The sequence below is a fragment of the Musca autumnalis genome, unplaced genomic scaffold (genome assembly GCF_047663935.1).
Source record: "Musca autumnalis isolate F117 unplaced genomic scaffold, ASM4766393v1 scaffold_2, whole genome shotgun sequence".
Taxonomy (NCBI): Eukaryota; Metazoa; Arthropoda; class Insecta; order Diptera; family Muscidae; genus Musca; species Musca autumnalis.
The window spans coordinates 235,658,780-235,674,907 of NW_027411755.1; the positions used below are offsets into that span (position 1 = coordinate 235,658,780).

The 16,128-nt window shown below is 35.1% G+C and overlaps 1 protein-coding gene across 1 annotated transcript in view; it reads right to left on the bottom strand.

The window, feature by feature from the left end:
* Window positions 1-595: 595 nt before the first annotated feature.
* Window positions 596-16,128, bottom strand: part of Dhc36C (Dynein heavy chain at 36C) — a 179,390-nt gene continuing 163,857 nt past the window's right edge. The window contains exon 28 of the mRNA XM_073971035.1: window positions 596-1,238. Coding sequence (XP_073827136.1) covers window positions 732-1,238 — 507 coding nt within the window. The 3' untranslated portion in view covers window positions 596-731. The remainder of the gene's footprint in view (window positions 1,239-16,128) is intronic.

Sequence of the window (16,128 nt, forward strand, 5' to 3'; positions counted from 1 at the left end):
GCATACATTAACCCTACCACTCTCCAAAGCAACAACAAAAACAAGAGACAGACAAAGGAAAGTGCAACAGAATCATTCGTCCAAAGTTCGTGATGTGAAAGTGATGGCAAATGGCGTTGACATTTCATTCTGATGACAGCCACTTATAATGTTGGGAAATAAGGGAAATGCGTAGCTGCTCGCTCACCTATTGTACCACCCCAAGGAAATCAAATAAAAAACGGGTCCGTATTTTATTTCTCGCCATATGGATGTAGTTATGTCTTTATTTAAGTGGCAACTGTAGTTTGTTTTTCCAGGATAATCCTATTAATTTTCTTCTGTTGTTGTTGCCTCTATTCTGGTTTTGTATGCCAGTAAAATGAAAATCATTTCGTCAGGGCAAAATAATCCGGTTTATGAATTGCAAATGCTGCTTAATTTGTGGTCAATCAAGTTTGTTGTTCCAGCTAAGACGGCACAGGACGAAGTTTTAATGATATGCCAATGGAAATTGGAAACACAAATCAGAAAGGGGAGGTAGGTTTTTGGCACTACATTGAAAAGAAATTTAAGATTTAAAATACAAAATCATAATAAAGTAAATCAATCGAAATTGTTTTATGTATACCATTAGTTATGTATATTTATTAAAAAATATATTCAAATATAACAAATCTAATTTTGATATATAAAAAATCAATACTCCACTGCTAAGAAGTCTTCTTCCCTCCTTCACCACCACCTCCTTCCTAATAACTCAGCTGACATAGAAGCGCAGTACCCCTTATTATCCAGTGCGAAGTTTCAGTTTTCGGATTACATTCCAGCAACATGGCCACAACAAAATTGGTGCTATGCCCCGTTGTGGAGAGTACACCTCTTCTCTCCGCGGTCTTATACAGGGGACAAACATAAACATGTCGCTCTTTCAAATCCGATTTCTTTACCGGCTTCATCCATATCAATGGCATACGATCGTATAATTCTCGTGGGTGTGATTCAGCTAAATAATTTTCAACACGATCCCAGCGTGCACCCTCCAAAAAGATGCCATAAACATAAACACCATCTGCAGGAGCTGTCATCGAGGCCGCCTGATCTTCTTCAACACGCAACACTTCATAATCGAAGACAAGCAAATCGATGGGTATAACATATTTTCGGGCAAAATTCTGCTGCGCTCCCGTCAGGAAGGCTTGGGTGAAAAAGAAACCCGACAACCAATATGTAGAGGGTGGACCCTCGTCGTACCATTTCTGTAAGGAGAGATAAGACAAAATTATTATAAAGAGATTGAAATATACTGCCTCCGCTAATCTGAATAGGTCTGTTTTTTTTGTCTTTTTATATATTAAGGTCCCTTCTGGTGTGTTTGAATTACAGGTCCATAGTATATAGTTATTGAGAGTCCTACAATTTGCCAAGTCCATATGTATATTAGGCAATTTTTCTTGCGGCAATTGTCAGTTTGGTGGAGAGAGAGGTGAGCCTTTGCCTCTCAAGACCATTTCTCACCAACAAACTGACAATTGCCGCAAGGAAAATTGCCTAATGTAAATATGGACCAACATTCACAAGTAAAACGGATGAGTTGGCATCACTCTTGCTTTCGGACGCGCTTTCAAATCGCTCCTAACAAAGATAAAAAAAATCGCCGTTTGCGTTATAAAACGTACTAAAAACGGAAACATAAACGTATTGCAAAGTTACCACATCAAAAACATTCGAATATTCAAAATTCTTTGTGTACTTTTTGTGATTTTTGCATAACTAAAGTAAGACAAAACTCTTTGTTTACCTTGTGTTTTTCATTTTGTGCTTTGTTTTCGCACGCTAAACTGAGAGAAAGCTTTAAATCCGTCGATACTTGCCTCTGAACAAAACGTCATCCTGCATTTCTTTTTGGTGCATTCACAAAAAAATAAATAAGCTTTCTTGATACATCACCCTGTGTTTCCTGAACTTGCAAGATCTGTGGTTTGTGAACTGGCTAACGTGATTTTATCACCCTGTCTGCATTGCCCTGTGTTGCTGTTAATCGTTATTCACACTTGCTACACTGTTTCCTTTGCAACTGAAGTTGAAGTTATAATATATATTTTCAAAATGAGCTGCCCAATAAACAATTGTGCATTCAAGTTATCTGATGAAGAACAAATGGTATCTTGCTGGCTTTGCCTGGATTCGTATCATATTAAATGCATTTGATTTAAACGCTCGTACGATGGACAACTTAAATGAGAACAAAGGTTTACGTTTGTGCTGTAAAAAATGTCGTATCTACGATGCTCAATTCTTTAAATTTTTCAAATCCACGTTTACGGAATTTAATGAAATACGCAATGATCTCCAGACTTTAACGGAAAGGTTTATGAAATATAAGGAAATATTCGATAATACGTCTTCATTCGACCAATTTCTACAGTCTCCGAATGATTCTCTCCGTAAAAGGAAGAAGCCATTGAACAACACTACAAACATACTTAATAATGAATCGAATAATATTGCTATTCCTACGATTTCTATTCAAAATTCTCCATCAAAGTCATCATCAACACCTCAAACAATTGAAAAGAATAAGCTAACTGCAGAAGAAACTCCATCAGGTTCATCAGAATTCCATTCACCTTTACCATCACCAACATCACCGAACGTTTCACGTGCTACTAATCGACCTACTCCGATCTTGAGGGTAGTACCTCCAAAGAAAACAGTTTTTTTAGCTCGTATTGCTGCAGAAACTTCCGAAGCAGATGTTTTGTATTACATTAAACACAATGTTAATAGTAATTTTGATATCAGAGTAGTTAAATATAATTACCCTCCAAGGCGTAGTAAGGCCTCCTTTAGAATTATTGTCCCGGTTGAAATATTTGATACTGTAGTAAATCCATCTTTTTGGCCTCAACATGCTATAGTACGTGAATTTATTTACAAAGAAACACCAAGATCTGATATTGCTTATTTGCCAACTTCTAATTCTAATTCAACTAATTCTCAGTCAAAAAACTAATTGTTACTCCCTCTGTTGATGAACTTAAAATTGTATATCAAAATGTAAGAGGTTTAAACTCTAAATTATCATCACTATTTACTGACAGTTTTGTCTTCGATAATGATATTGTAGCATTTACAGAAACGTGGCTTAATAACAATATATATGATGCTGAAATATTTTGTCCAAAGTACCAAATTTTTAGACGCGATAGAAATAACAGCTCCAAGAGTAGAGGCGGTGGGGTTCTTATAGCTGTATCGTCCAATTATCCTTCCGAAGAAATTTCATCACCCTTAAATGATGATATTGAAATAATTGCCGTAAAAGTTCATCTTAAGCACATAACTATATATATCACTTGTTCTTACATACCCCCTGGATCAAGTATTGATGTATACGAAAAACATAACTCGCGTATTCTTCAGTCTTTTGAAACAGCAAAAGCAAATGATATTTTGATAGCCCTTGGGGATTTTAACTTGCCTCATATTAAATGGATAGAAAATTCTGAATCCAGTGACCTTGTACCTACAACTATAACTGATAATACAAACAAATTTATTGGTCCTCTATTTACCTTCGGATTATCACAAATTAATGGAATTCACAACTCTCTTGGTAAATTGCTTGACCTAATATTTGTTAATCAGCCTTCTGATATTCTAGCAGTACATTGTGATCCTTTAGTGCGCCCGGAAGACAAGTATCATCCAACTATATTAATACCACTCCTTTTATCTTCTCGATCCAATAATGTCACAAATGAACTAAACAAAACAGCATATTGTTTCAAACGCACAAATTATACCAAATTAAATGCCTTTCTGACTTCTACAGATTGGTCTATACTTCAATCTTTTGACTCGCTTGATGAGATGTTACATAGCTTCTATTCTACTCTTGAAAATGGCATATCTAAAGCTGTCCCAAAAATGAAAATCGCTAAAAGTTCAGGTCCACCATGGAATTCCACATCGTTATCTAGGCTAAAGAACAAGAAAAATAAGCTTTACAAGAAATATAAAAAAAGTGGTTCCCCTTCCGATTTTGCAATTTACGCAATCATCAGATCCAAATATACCCTTCTTAACAATCGACAATATAGAAATTATATATCGAAAACCAAGGATGAATTGATTTCTAACCCTAAAGCCTTTTACGGATTTATTAAATCAAAGCGCCAGTCGCGCACATTCCCAAAAATCCTAAAATTTAAAACCATTGTTGCAGAGGATGACATCACCATTTCAAATACGTTTGCATCATTTTTTAAAACTACCTACTCAAACAAATCTTATAAAAATGAAGTTGCATATCCATACCCCTTACCAGAATTTACATCAATAAATCTTCCCTTATTAACCGTTTCCGAAGTATTGTCCAATCTAAAATCTCTAAAAAATACAACAAGTTCAGGTCCCGATGGAATACCTGCTTGCATTCTGAAAAACTGTGCCGAAAATCTTGCACTTCCTCTTTGTGAAATGTTCAATAAATCGATTCACACAGGTTATTTTCCCTTATTGTGGAAAAAATCATTTATTGTTCCTTTATTTAAATCAGGTAGTAGAACTGAAGTTTCTAATTACAGAGGCATTGCTAAATTGAACACAATCCCAAAATTGTTTGAGAAGATGGTTACTAAACTACTGTCTTTTCAAGTTTCTTCTATTCTGTCAAATCGTCAACATGGTTTCCGGAAAAGTCGGTCTACCATAACAAATTTGCTTGAACTTACTTCAATTGTAAATGAAGCCTTCAGAAATAGTTGCCAAACAGATTGTATTTATACTGATTTTAGTAAGGCTTTTGACAAAGTAAATCATGAAATACTGTTAATCAAATTAAAATCTATTGGGTTTTCAAATTCATTATTGAAATGGATTAAATCTTATCTATGTGATAGAGAGCAAATGGTTAAATTTGGTGCTGCAATCTCCAATAAAATAAATGTCACATCTGGGGTTCCACAAGGGAGCCATCTTGGACCGGTATTATTTACATTGTTTATAAATGACCTGCCAAATGTTATACAAAACTCTAATGTTCTTATGTTTGCCGACGATGTCAAAATATTCAGTTCTTTTAGTGATGCATCGAGTCAATATCAAGTTAGAGTATGGTTCTATTATATGGGATCCAGTCTATTCTATCCAAACAAAAGCTATCGAATCAGTTCAAAAACAATTCCTTTTATTTTGTCTTAGGGACCATGGCTGGAACATTCAAACCTTACCGTCGTACAAATACAGGTTAAATTTAATAAAATTACCTACACTAAAAAGTCGGTTAACAATGCTAAATGTTACATTTATTTTAAACGTTATTCAAGGAAAACTATTTTCTGATTATATTCTCCAAAACCTTTATTTTAACGTTCCATTCAGGCCAACACGCAACTATCAACTATTACAAGTACCTTATTATAGGTCAAATTATGCAAATAATGACCCACTACGCCGTCTACTCTTGGAATTTAACAAATTTAGTAACATGATTGATGTCTCTGAAGGTCGAGAATCGGTAAAGAGAAAAATTATACTTTCCCTAAACAGTTAATCTATTTATATAAAAACACTGTATATATGTATTATAATATATTTTAGTCTGTAAGGATTATATGAATCTATAGACTTAAGAAATAATAATAAAAAAAAAAAAAAAAAAAAAAAAACATATTTGCGTTGCCATATTTTCGGACAACATCCTATTATAGAATAAGATGAAGAAGACTAAATTCTAACGCAAAATTCGGGAGGCCCCATTCTTTGGGGGCTATATCAAATTTCTGGCGGACTTTTAGATTCAAAGAAGACTAAATAACAATTTTTCGATATTTCGGTAAAGCCTTCACAATACCAAATATCAGGAGGTACGCTTCTATGGGGGATATAGGAAGACGAGAACCTATACTGATAATTATCTTCTGGAATATTTTACGGACGACTAAATAACAAATTTTCGTCACTTTGGTGGGATATTGACGTTACAACCTTCAGAAATCGGGAGGTACCATTCGATGAGGGCGATGCTAAAACGTGAACCTATACCGACGAATTTATGTCGGAAAGGCTTTTAACTCCAACGGAGACTAAATACCAAATTTCAGATATTTCGGTGGCTTGTTGTGGCCACAACCTTCAAAATACCGAAAATCGGGAGGTACCATTCTAAGGGGGCTATATAAAGGCGTGGACCTATACTGACAAATTTAGAGGGGAAAGTTGAATACCCACAACGAAGACTAAATACCAAATGCCAGCTATTTCGGTGGCTTGTTGTGGCCACAACCTTCAAAATACCGAAAGGCATGGGCCTATACCGGAAAATTTCAGATGGAAAGTTTTACACCTCCAACGAAGATTAAATACCAAATTTCAGCCAATTCGGTGTGATATTGATTCCAAAACGTTCAAAATGCCGAAAATCGGGAGATACCCTTCTATGAGGGCTATATGAAGGCATGTACCGATATAGCCCATTTGCAATACCAGACATCCTAAGAGTAATAAAAACTTCTATACCACATAACAAAGCTCTATCTTAAAAATTGCGAGCTGTATCTTGATTTCAACAGACGGACGAACAGATGGACATGTTTATATCGACTTAGAATTTTCTCCGATGAATATTTCGATGAGATACAAACGGAATGATAAATTTAATTATATTCTCCATATTATGGTGGATAACAGCAATACCCAGCTGACTGAACTGGGCTGTAATGTTAGTGTCAAATTCCATACGACCTTTTATTTCTATGTTCGATGTATGTATATCGATGTATAAAAAATCTATTTCCCATAAAGACTTTTTCATATCAATGAAATGTAACTACCTCCAAGTCCAAACGACGTGCCGCACACTAATACACCGCTTATAGAGGCGCTACAACATTTGTTTATATGTGTAGTATTTTGTTAAATTTGAAAAAAATAAAGCCCTAATGTGCTTTTTTGATTTCAAAAACAAAAGTTTGAAACAGCTTCTCCTTTATTATGAATTTTTAGAGAACTAAAACATTTTTGCAACAATTCTACTTTCTGCGAGAAATTATTCATTAAGTGGAATGACATGGAAACGCTCAAAGCAAAGAGCAAAATTCTTCGAATCTGCGTTAACAACGTGGTATGAACCACGAGCTGTATCGCCTATACAACGACATGAGTATAGTTAGACTTATACCCTAGACAGACGGCAGAGTTAATTTGCATTAAAATTCCCAAATTTGAATTAAGTTTTTACCCTGAAAGATGATACTTTCTGCATTTATGTAACAACTGTTTGTTGTATCCAGCAGACCAGTTGCTAATATTTTAAAAAAGTTGGCCAAAATGTGTGCAACAAATATATTTTCTGCTTCTGGCTCTCTTACCACGATAAAATAAAAACACATTTTATGTTATTTGTGTGAATAAAAATTGTAAACTAAGAACTTATTATAGTCGCAAAAATGGTATAGGAATGCACCATCTGGGAAAACCCGTTGCTTAGTTAAAAGATAAGTGTGAATTGCTGATTTGTTTCTTTTTATCGAGATACAACGATTGCGTTGGCTGGGCCATGTCATAAAAAATAGCGACGATGAACCTAGATAGAAGGCTGTCTTAATTTGCATTAACAGCCTTAATTCAAATTATTTCGAACATTATCCACATTTTTAAGGCACAAAATCAAACTGAACTTAGGGCCCATTTTACTACTCCGAAAGAAAATGATCGCGAACTAAAAAACCTAAACTTTGGTTGTCATGGCAATATTGACTTTGTGTTTGCTCCACAAATTGTACCAAATTTAGTACCATTTAGTACCAAATTTAGTACCATTTAGTACTTCTCGTACACATAAGTACGAACTTCCAAAATCATTTCCTTATATCAACACCACTTTCCAACCTTGATTTCCATACCAAATATGAACATTGTAGCTATATACGCTCAAAATATACAATTGGTACCAAATTTAGTAACTTTTCGTACACTTATAGGTCGAATTTTCAAAAGCCCTTTGGTACATCTTTCTAACTCTCCATCAGTTACCCTCATTCCAAATTACAGAATTCTAGTTCTTCCCGTTTGTCTAATACAAAGGGTACCATATTTAGTACCTTTTAGTACTTTTCGTACCCTTCTAGGTCGAATTTCCAAAAACCCAGCCTTATCTTAACCCTACACATCGACAACAATCCGCAGTCAAAATTTCAGCTTTCTAGCTTCAGCGGTTTCGTCTGGGCGATGATATGTCAGTCACTCACTCAGTCACTCACTAAGCTCTTTTATATATATAGATATGTACGCCCCATAAATCTCGGGTTTTAGAAAAAGTAATGATATTTATAAAATTCCAAGTACACAGGTTCATTTTGTCTCACTAATAAACAATATTTAATACAAGAAAGGTATATCGTCTGATCCGTCGGAAAAGGTCGTAAGTCCCTCTCAATAAATTTTTCAGGAGGAAGAAAAAACATTCCAGCGCTTTCTGTATTAAAGATTTTATTAAAGTGGTAAAGGCAGTATTCTTCGTTTATTTATTCCGCTTCAATACCTGTACTTTGTTTGATAAAGTTCTGCTCCGTCGGAAAAGGTCGTAAGTCCACTTTTTTTGGAAATCGCGTTTTTGTTACAGGATGATAGTACACGTCAAAACACGTCGTATGATACAAAGAAACTGGTAATATGTCGCGTTTTTCTATATATTTTGCCCTTGTCGGAAAAGGTCGTAAGTCCACAAAACGTACAAATTTGAGTACGAAAACGTCGTAAGTCCACAGGAAAATGTATACTTTAAAAGAATACTACAGCTAATGTAGTACAGATATAGTGTTTAACGTCATCCATGGTTGGGGTACAATGTAAAGAACTAGCCTACACCTTTGGATGATAATCGGATGATATTTGGCGGAGCCTTTGGACCCAACTTTTGAACAAAAATGTGATAATTTCTATATTGCAACGAAAATTTACATTTGAAATCTATTTTCCCCTATAAGCGAACTGATTATGAAAGATGGACTTCTGGCCTTTTCATTGATACAAATTGGGATGTTGTATGTGTTCAAATACCTCATATTTTGAAAAAATTGTAAAAAAACAAGATTTTTACTGTTTTACTGTCGTATATCTTACTTAACTTTATTAACTGGTGGTTTCTCTAGGGACATTTATTCACATAACGAGATTAGTTTGTATTCTGAATTGAATAAAGTAATACCTTCTAATGGACGGGTAAGTGCAATGTTTATATTATTAAATAATTCTAAAATAATAATTGATTGAAATGTTATTAAACTAAGAAGACATAATGGTTTTTGCTAACAAAGAGCAGTATGAATTTGGAATGGAATGGTTTTCACGGTGATTCTGAAAGCTCTGATGATAAACTTCCTAAGCCCAGGAAGACATTACATGCTGAAGATTCTACATTGTTTGCAGACAAAAATTTCAGCTATTTCTGAGGAATATTGAGGCCACACCTTCAAAATACCGGAAATCGGGAGGTACCGTTCTATGAGGGCTATATGAAGGCGTCAATACCAAACTAGAACCTAGAAGTAATAGAAACTTCTATACCAAATCACGAAGATCTATCTTTAAAATTGCGAGCTGTATTTTAATTTCAAAAGACGGACCGACGGTCATGTTTATACCGACTTAGAATTTTACTCTGATCAAGAATATATATAATTTATAGGGTCTCCGCTGAATATATCGATATGTCACAAACAGAATGACAAATTTAATTATACCCTCCATATTATGGTGGAGGGTATAAAAATCTTCAGAAATGTTGGTGTCGATATGCAATTTTAACATACCGCCAAATAACTGATGACTTGAGGTATGCCGACCGTGTCCACCTTCTGAAAATGTATCTTGTATACCTGATGAAACTATAGCTATCGATATGTTGCCTTATAATCTAAACACTTGCATGGAATACATGGAGATTCAACAAATTAATTTTCTAATTTTTAATTTTTTTAAAAAATAGGGCTAGCCCAGCCCCCTTCCAAATTCAAAAAAAATATAGAGCCTATTTTCACTCCGGTTGTTTCTTGTATATTCTCTGAAATTTTCAAAAAAATCGGTTCAGCCGTTTTTGAGTCTATGCGGAACATACAAACATACACACATTGTCTTTATATATAAGATTTCACCCAAAAGTTTTGGTCCATTAAACCAGCTAATAATTATCTCATCACCATGTTAAATTGCAAGCTTATTCTTTGTCTTAAACTCAAATCATTTTTAAAATTTTGCTCCGATCGGAATATTACTGCGATCTACAGGACAGCTACAAAGTCGTGTAAAAATTGTGTGTTTGGTCCATTTCACACCTTTCCATCATAACCAACATCTAATGGGGTCACTTCAGGTCGGAACCCGACGTCTCCACAAAATTTCGTGACAATTGGTCCAAAATTGAGGCCTGGAGTTTTATTACAATTGTTAATGGATGGACGGACACACATATCTAGATCGCTTTATCTCGTCAAGATATGAAAAAAATGGCAAGGGGCGGGGGTCTACAACGAATACTTCGCGATGTTACACGAATATTGGGCAAAACAAACTTATAATACCCTTTCCACGTTGTTTTGTATAGTTAAGTAAGATATACGACAGTAAAACAGTAAAAATCTTGTTTTTTTTACAATTTTTTCAAAATATGAGGTATTTGAACACGTACAGCATCCCAATTTGTATCAATGAAAACGCCAGAAGTCCATCTTTCATAATCAGTTCGGTTATAGGGGAAAATAGATTTCAAATGTAAATTTTCGTTGCAATATAGAAATTATCACATTTTTGTTCAAAAGTTGGGTCCAAAGGCTCCGCCAAATATCATCCGATTATCATCCAAAGGTGTAAGCTAGTTCTTTACATTGTACCCCAACCATGGATGACGTTAAACACTATATCTGTACTACATTAGCTGTAGTATTCTTTTAAAGTATACATTTTCCTGTGGACTTACGACCTTTTCGTTCTCAAATTTGTACGTTTTGTGGACTTACGACCTTTTCCGACAAGGGCAAAACATATAGAAAAACGCGACATACTACCATTTTTCTTTGTATCATACGACGTGTTGGTGTCCAAGGATTATATAAGACCATATTAAAACACAATTCAAGGTCTTCTGTATGTAATTTGAGCCAGAATTCCGAGGAATCTATTAACTTCCTGAGATATCCCAGGAAAAATGTGAATTTATCGTCACCCAGGAAGGTGTGTTATGCACAAGGTCAACTAATAAGCTTTCTAGGATCTCAAAATCTATAATATGACACTAATATTGTGGCTTTTGTATACTCAAATGCCTACAACGGAAATAAATCAGCAAGGGTCCGCATTAACGAACTATATAAGAAGTTTGGCATTAAATAACGGCATTTAATACCCAAAAATTATTTTTTTTTTCTCTAAAATATATCTCGGACACCCAGACACATTCGTCAAAATAATAAAACGTATAAATTTTGCAGCTAATTCAATAAATTGTACGATAATACTCATATTTCCTTGGGGCGTACGTTTACTTTTGTAAGTATAATTTTTTGGTTTTTGTAAAATTTACCGTTATTTATATTATGGAATATACTTTTGTTGTATTAAATATTGTTTATTAGTGAGACGAAATAAATCTGGGTACTTGGAATTTCATAAATATCATTACTTTTTCTGAAACCCGAAATTTATGGGGCGTACCCATGGTAGAACAAATACAGTCGAAATCGCTTATAACGTCGTCGTTTATAACGTCATATCGGTTATAACGACCATATCCAAAAGTCCCAAATCTCTAGGGCCCTTTATCGCTTATAACGACATATCGGTTATAACGACAAATTCCGTCGGTCCCTTGACCGACGTTATAAACGTATTCGACTGTATAAGGTACAGTTAATACTACAACAAATACAACTCGAACAACAACCACAAAGGAATTTGTTTTTGTTTGTAACGTTACTGCCAGTTGTATTTGTAAACAAAACAAGGAAATGTCTATAAATTATTGGAATTTAAAAAACTAATAATTTTTCACATTTGGTTGAATATTTTGGAAAACATGAATGAAAATTCGTTACATTTTCAATTTTTATGTTTCCACATCATTCCACTAAATGCATAAATTCTCGCAAAAAGTAGAATTCTTGAGGAAAGTTTGGGGTCGCTGGAAATTCATAGAAAAAGGAGAAGCTGTTTCAATGTTTTGTTTTAGAAATCAAAAAAGCACATGTTTATTAGGGCTTTATTTTTTTAAATTTTAACAAAATACTTCACATATTAACAAACGTTGTATCGCCTCTACAAGCGGTGATTTACTGCACGGCTTCTCGTTCTAACTTGGAGGAGGTTACATATCATTGATATGAAGAAGTCTTTCTGGGAAATCGTTTTTTTCCGAATGATATATTTTTTCAATTTTGTTTTTTCAAAATAGTCTGGCTTAATCCCATTGTTGTTGTTTTAATATTTTAAAACAACTATTTTATTAGTGGAAAAGATTTGGCATTGTTCGCCAAGGGGTAAGGCAGGGAATACTATAGTTTCGATCCACGCCACTGGATCTCATCAGTTCCCTTGTTTCCTGTTTGTGGATATTCTCCACCAAAGTTATTTTTCAATAACTTCTTCAACAAGAAACTTTTTACACCCAAACATCAATCGTCAGCTCGAAGTATAAAGGTAAGCAAAGAAAAAAGTTCAATGAGAAGTTTTTTCTTGGCAACCTCATACAACTCCGACGAAAGTGTCTGCGAAAACAATTCAAACCTCTTCCACTTGTGTGTGTCGTCGAATTTCGACAAATGTACACACCAAAATTTGGTTGGTCTGCTTTACAGCAAAAACAACACACGTCGTGCCAGTGTCTTCAATTTGAAGCATTGTGGCGTTTTTTTTATTGGAATAGCGTTTGCAATTTTTTTCAAAATAGTCTGGCTTAATCCCATTGTTGTTGTTTTAATATTTTAAAACAACTATTTTATTAGTGGAAAAGATTTGGCATGAAATTTGACACTAACGTTACAACCCAGTTCAGTCAGCTGTGTATTGCTGCTACCTTTTCTTATTCTACCATGGGGCGTACGTATACTTATGTAAGACTGTGTAGCCAGATCGACTCAGCTCGTCGAGATAATCATTTTGGTATATATAATTATGGGTCTACGACCATTATTCCGATGCGTTCAAACTTTTTGGGCAAAACTAACTTATAATACCCTCCCCACATAGTTGTGTAGGGTATAAAAATCATTCACGAGTTTAGTGTTTTTTCTTTCGTTTTCATTTTTGTTCGACATAGTGAAACAGGCTGTTATATTGAATTTAACAATTTCAATATGGCAATGCTGTTGAAAATCAATTGTGTTTTGTCAAATGTCCATAAAAGGAAAACAAATCAGCAATTTGCACGTTTCTTTCAAATAAGTAGTGGTCTTTCGCGAATAGCATAGCAGCTAATAGTTTTTCGCGGCTTCTATCAAACCTATTTTTTAAATTTTTATTTTCACAAACACCCACCAGTTTTACAATATTATTAATAATATTAATATGACTCAAAATTCTTCTTATGTGTCGAGGCCTAAAGTCCAAATTTACATTAGGCGAGTTTACTTGCGGCAAGTGTCAGTTTGTTGGAGAGAGAGGTGAGGCATATGGTAACCCTTTGCCTCTCAACACCCTCCCTCACCCAAAAACTGACAATTGCCGCAAGTAAACTCGTCAAAGTCCCAATTTACATTGGGCGAGTTTACTTGCGGCAATTGTCATTTTGTAGGAGAGAGAGGTGAGGCATATGGTAACCCTTTGCCTCTCAGCACCCTCTCTCACCTACAAACTGACAATTGCCGCAAGTAAACTCGCCTAATGTAAATTGGGACTAAAGGCCTGCGTACATAAGCTACTTTGCCTGATTGCCTTGCTTACCTGCTTCATTTCTGACGTAATAAAAATAATAGAATAAAGACGAAATTTCGAACTGGGTTGCCATCAGTTGGAAATTAGGTCGACCTTCTTTGTTCTTTTATTTTTTTATTGAAGCAGCAAAGCAAGGCAATCAGGCAAAGCAGCTTATGTACGCAGGCCTTAAGCTTCCCAGGCACATTTATATAAGGTAGAAGTGACAATTAGCTGTAATTGTACTTTTTTTGTAAATTTGGATTTCAAAATGTAGTTACTTCCTTTACCATAATGTCAATGTCGTCAGCATAAGCAAGTAACATGTGGCTGTTGGTGTAAATTGTGTCATTTATTTTAACATCAGCATCTCGTATAACCTTTTCCAACAGGATGTTGAAGAGATCACACGACAGGATGTCTCCTTGTCTGAAATCTCTTTTGGTACTAAACTTTTCGGAGAAGTTATTTCCTATTATAACTGAGGACCGGGTATCAGTTAAAGTCATCTTACACAGCCGAATGAGCTTTGCGGGGATATCAAATTAAGACATGTCTTAGAATACCTTTGAACATAGGGGCTGTCGAAGACTGAGTTCTTCCTGATACGAGTTCTTCCTGATAGTGCTAACTAGCTGATGCATACATCTTATTAGCGTGTCGCCTTCGGCTTTGAACAGCTCGTCTGGTAATTCATCGGCTCCTGCTGCCTTATTATTCTTCAGTCGATTTATTGTTGTCTTTACCTCATTTTGGCTGCATAACATCTTCTAGGATTAGATCTGTGGTATCTTCGTCGTCTTCGCTGCTATTGGATACCAACAGTGGAATTTTTTTTTCCATATTTGTAGAGCTTCCCTGTATATCGCATATTTAACTTCGTTAGCAGCACGACACTCCTGTTCATACCATGTGTTCCTTGGTGGAGGTCTCTGGTATCCATGAATGGATTTTGCGGATGTTTACACGATATGGGCAACACTTTGTTACTGCGCGAATTTGTTATCAGAACAAAGCATGCTTTCATCAAGCAATGGGACAATAGCTGTGGCTATCTATTGTGATCCCAGGTTTCCGATGTTCAACTTCCGGATATCTGGATTTCTTTAAAAATCAACTTTTGATTGTGCCGCAAATCAGTGAAAAATATTCTTAAAAATATCCTAGTTTCTTGTGCCGAAAGCCAGATAAACAAGAAAGAAAGTATCAGGCAGTGAAAAGTACCTACTGCAAAAAATGCCAAATAGATACGAATCGAGTCCACAAACTGCACTTTTCCCAAATTTTCTGCCATTTTAGTAGGTGCCGTTAAGGTTTTCTGTAGCTTTCGGGTCATTATCTCAGGATGTAAGAACTTGCCCCCGAAAACGATAGTACCACCGTAAAGGGGACCACAAGGATAACCTGCAGAACAAATTTATAAAACGACCTGAGAGGAGCACTTAAACATCACTTGTTCCGAATTTTGTGTGGGTGGTACCCGAAGGAGTGGACCGATAGTATCCATATTCGAACCGATCTATATCTGGAAAGAATAATGTGATGTGCAAAATTTGGACCAAATCGATTGCTCACTTCGAGATTTATCGTTCATACCATTTTACAGAAAGTTTTCCAACTTTAGTGATGGGTATACCCGAAGGAGTGAACCGATATGGTCATTCTTCGAGTATTGGCAAAATATTACGAATATATTCATTAATAAATCCACATTCCCGAATATTGGTATAAAAAATATTTTTTTTTTTTTTTGATTTTTTTTGAAAATCCACGCTTCTTAGACTTTGAGGAAATACTTTTTAAAAAGTTCACGTTTATAACCCCCGAAGGGTCTGAGAGTATATCTCTGCCGGCGCAGCTGACTGATAAATAGCAGCTTATGTTTCTTCCGTCCTTGAAAATTTATCCTAAACCAACTGGCTCTGCAAGTCCTTGAAAAAAAACCTCAACAAATATTTTATGCTGGTGGCTCTGCAAGTAATTAGTAAAATATTCCTTAAAATTTCATGTCGATAACTCTGCAAATCTTTGAAAAATAATCTCTAAGCAATGCAGTTTAGTCGCCTTGCAAATCATAGCAGAATATTTGATCAAAAAAAAAATATTTGCATGACCAAGGTCCAAAACTAGTTTTATCCTTTATGGGCCTTGTAGCTCCTAAAACATTAGTCCACATTATGTTATGACATCTAATATCATCCACTATCCGCATATACAGATGATATATTTTCCTATAATTTA